The sequence below is a fragment of the Bison bison genome, unplaced genomic scaffold (assembly GCF_000754665.1).
Source record: "Bison bison bison isolate TAMUID 2011002044 unplaced genomic scaffold, Bison_UMD1.0 scf7180017864530, whole genome shotgun sequence".
Classification (NCBI taxonomy): domain Eukaryota; kingdom Metazoa; phylum Chordata; class Mammalia; order Artiodactyla; family Bovidae; genus Bison; species Bison bison.
The window spans coordinates 3,220,019-3,222,253 of record NW_011495080.1 but is presented as its reverse complement, the minus strand read 5'-3'; the positions used below and the strand labels follow the sequence as shown (position 1 = coordinate 3,222,253).

The following is a 2,235-nucleotide window of genomic DNA, read 5'->3' as shown; positions in this document are numbered from 1 at the left end:
GTGATACACCGTCTCCACAATCCCACTGTGCCATTATATCGGAAAAGTGCATCACTGTAAGTCTTTTCATCTGCCTCATCACTAGCAAAGTCATTCCAGATGCTTTTGTTCAAATCGCTGGAATTTTCTTGAACTGGACTCCGATACTCATACCAGAAGTCTGTGCCAATTGAGGCTGCCATGTAGATGGTAGAAATGAGGCTAAGTACACAAGCAATTACAAACGCTGTAGCAAAACGGTTATCCATTCTGGCATTCAGACTGCTCGCCCATCCTCCTGCTCCACCAGCTTCGCCCTCAAGCTCAAACCACAGCACCCTACTCTCTCCACGCCTCCTCTCAACTTGAATAACTTTTAAGGAAAAAAAAATTGTATACTTTAAGAGCACTTATCAAACCTAGGTCCATGAAAGTCATGACACTTAAAAAAATATTTTTTATATGATTTCACACTTAAGAACTGTAAGAAATATAAAGAACATCCATATAAGCTTCACCGAATTCATCAGTTGTTAACGTGTTTTTGACATTTTGCCCCACTTGCTCATTTATCAATCTACAAGCCTACAGTATACACACATACACTCATCTGAAAAATCTCTGTAGGCTTCATTCACATTCATAATTACTCCAATGTCTACTTCCTAAAGACAAGAGCTTTCTTTTTTTATTAATATAAAAAATATTATCAAAATCAGGAAATCTGCTAGTTGTACTAATAATGACTCATGATAATTAAGATCTGTGATGTAAAAAAAATGAAACCTTGGCCCTGTGCAAATGTCTTCCATTTGTAAATTATCACTGAAATGGAAATTAATCTTTATAATAATAAATGCTTTCAGATTATTATAAAAGTAAAAAGACAGGATTTTAAAACTCTCATAGAACTCATGGGTTTCTGGATGCACATTTGAGAAAAACTGTTGGTAGCCAAGATGGAGATGAGACAAGCTCTATTCAGCCCGCAAGCCTAGATTGTCCTTGACTGTTCACGTTGGTCAGAGCATCAGGAAGTTGAGCTGGGGGAAAGAGGTCCCATTTCTGTTCAGCAAAGCTGGGTACAAAAAGCCTGAAGGACCAAGGAACCAGAGTAGGGGTCCTGCACATTGACACTCAAGCTGAATACAGAGCAAGAAAGGGGCTGAGAGTAAGGCCAATGATACTCCCATGCCCTGTCTCTTAGCAGGAAGCAAGTTTAGGATAAACAGAGAAAAAAGAGAAAGCATGGGGAGAAAGAAGGATGCAATTTTCATGGCTTGGTGGGGAGGGCCTCTGAAACTAGAAGAAAATTGTAGAGGGTAATATGATATCGTTAGTAGTATGTAAGAAGATACAGTTTCTACAAAACAGAATAAAGTAATGGGAGAAGCTGAGATGAAAATGCAGTGGAGTGAGGCAAAAAAAAGAGAGAGAGAGAGACAGTGGAGATAGGCTTGTGGGGAAACCAAAAGGCAATATATTGTTTTTTTTAATAATTTTTCAAAATTCACTTTGGAGTTAATAAAGGACAGGATTGAAACTGTGGCAAACAGGCTCAATGACGGGGCAGGCAGATCTTTACAAATTTTAAAAGGTTTAGTTATTTCAGGCACAATCGGAGACACAGAGAGAAGCATGATCATTGAGACTTGAATAAACCTCTTCTTGGTCTTTTATGAGGGAGGCAATACAAGTAATGACAAATGGAGTGTCCATTAATAGATCTACTTCAAAACTGATGAATTTCAACAGCATTTTTATCAAGCACATGTGCTATATTACCAACAGCTGAACTTAAATAAGAGCCCATACGACAATCTCAACAAGTTCAGATGAGTGGGGATTACTATGTGGATTGAAAGCACAATGCAGAAATTGTGGAGCCACATTCTGGCTTACTAACTGAACCATGGTTTCTTAATCTGCAAAACGTGAAGATTAATAATACCTACCTTCTATAGGTATTATGAGGACAAAATGAGTTTTTACAGAACTTATTACTGTGGTTGGTAAATAATAAGCACTCGATATATACTAGCTATTGGTATTTTTACTGTTAATAGTTTTTGGTCACATCCTCTCAGTCAGTCAGTCAGTTCAGTCGCTCAGTCATGTCCGACTCTTTGCGACCCCATGAATTGCAGCACGCCAGGCCTCCCTGTCCATCACCAACTCCCAGAGTTTACCCAAACTCATGTCCATCGACTCGGTGATGCCATCCAGCCATCTCATCCTCTGTCATCCCCTTCTCTT

The 2,235-nt window shown here is 39.0% G+C and overlaps 1 protein-coding gene across 1 annotated transcript in view; it reads right to left on the bottom strand.

Annotated features, from left to right (window-relative positions):
• LOC104982385 (claudin domain-containing protein 1-like) overlaps positions 1–336 on the bottom strand; it is a 904-nt gene extending 568 nt beyond the window's left edge. Inside the window, exon 1 of the mRNA XM_010831750.1 lies at positions 3–336. Within this exon, the coding sequence (XP_010830052.1) occupies positions 3–248 (246 nt within the window). The 5' untranslated portion in view covers positions 249–336. The remainder of the gene's footprint in view (positions 1–2) is intronic.
• Positions 337–2,235: the final 1,899 nt, after the last annotated feature.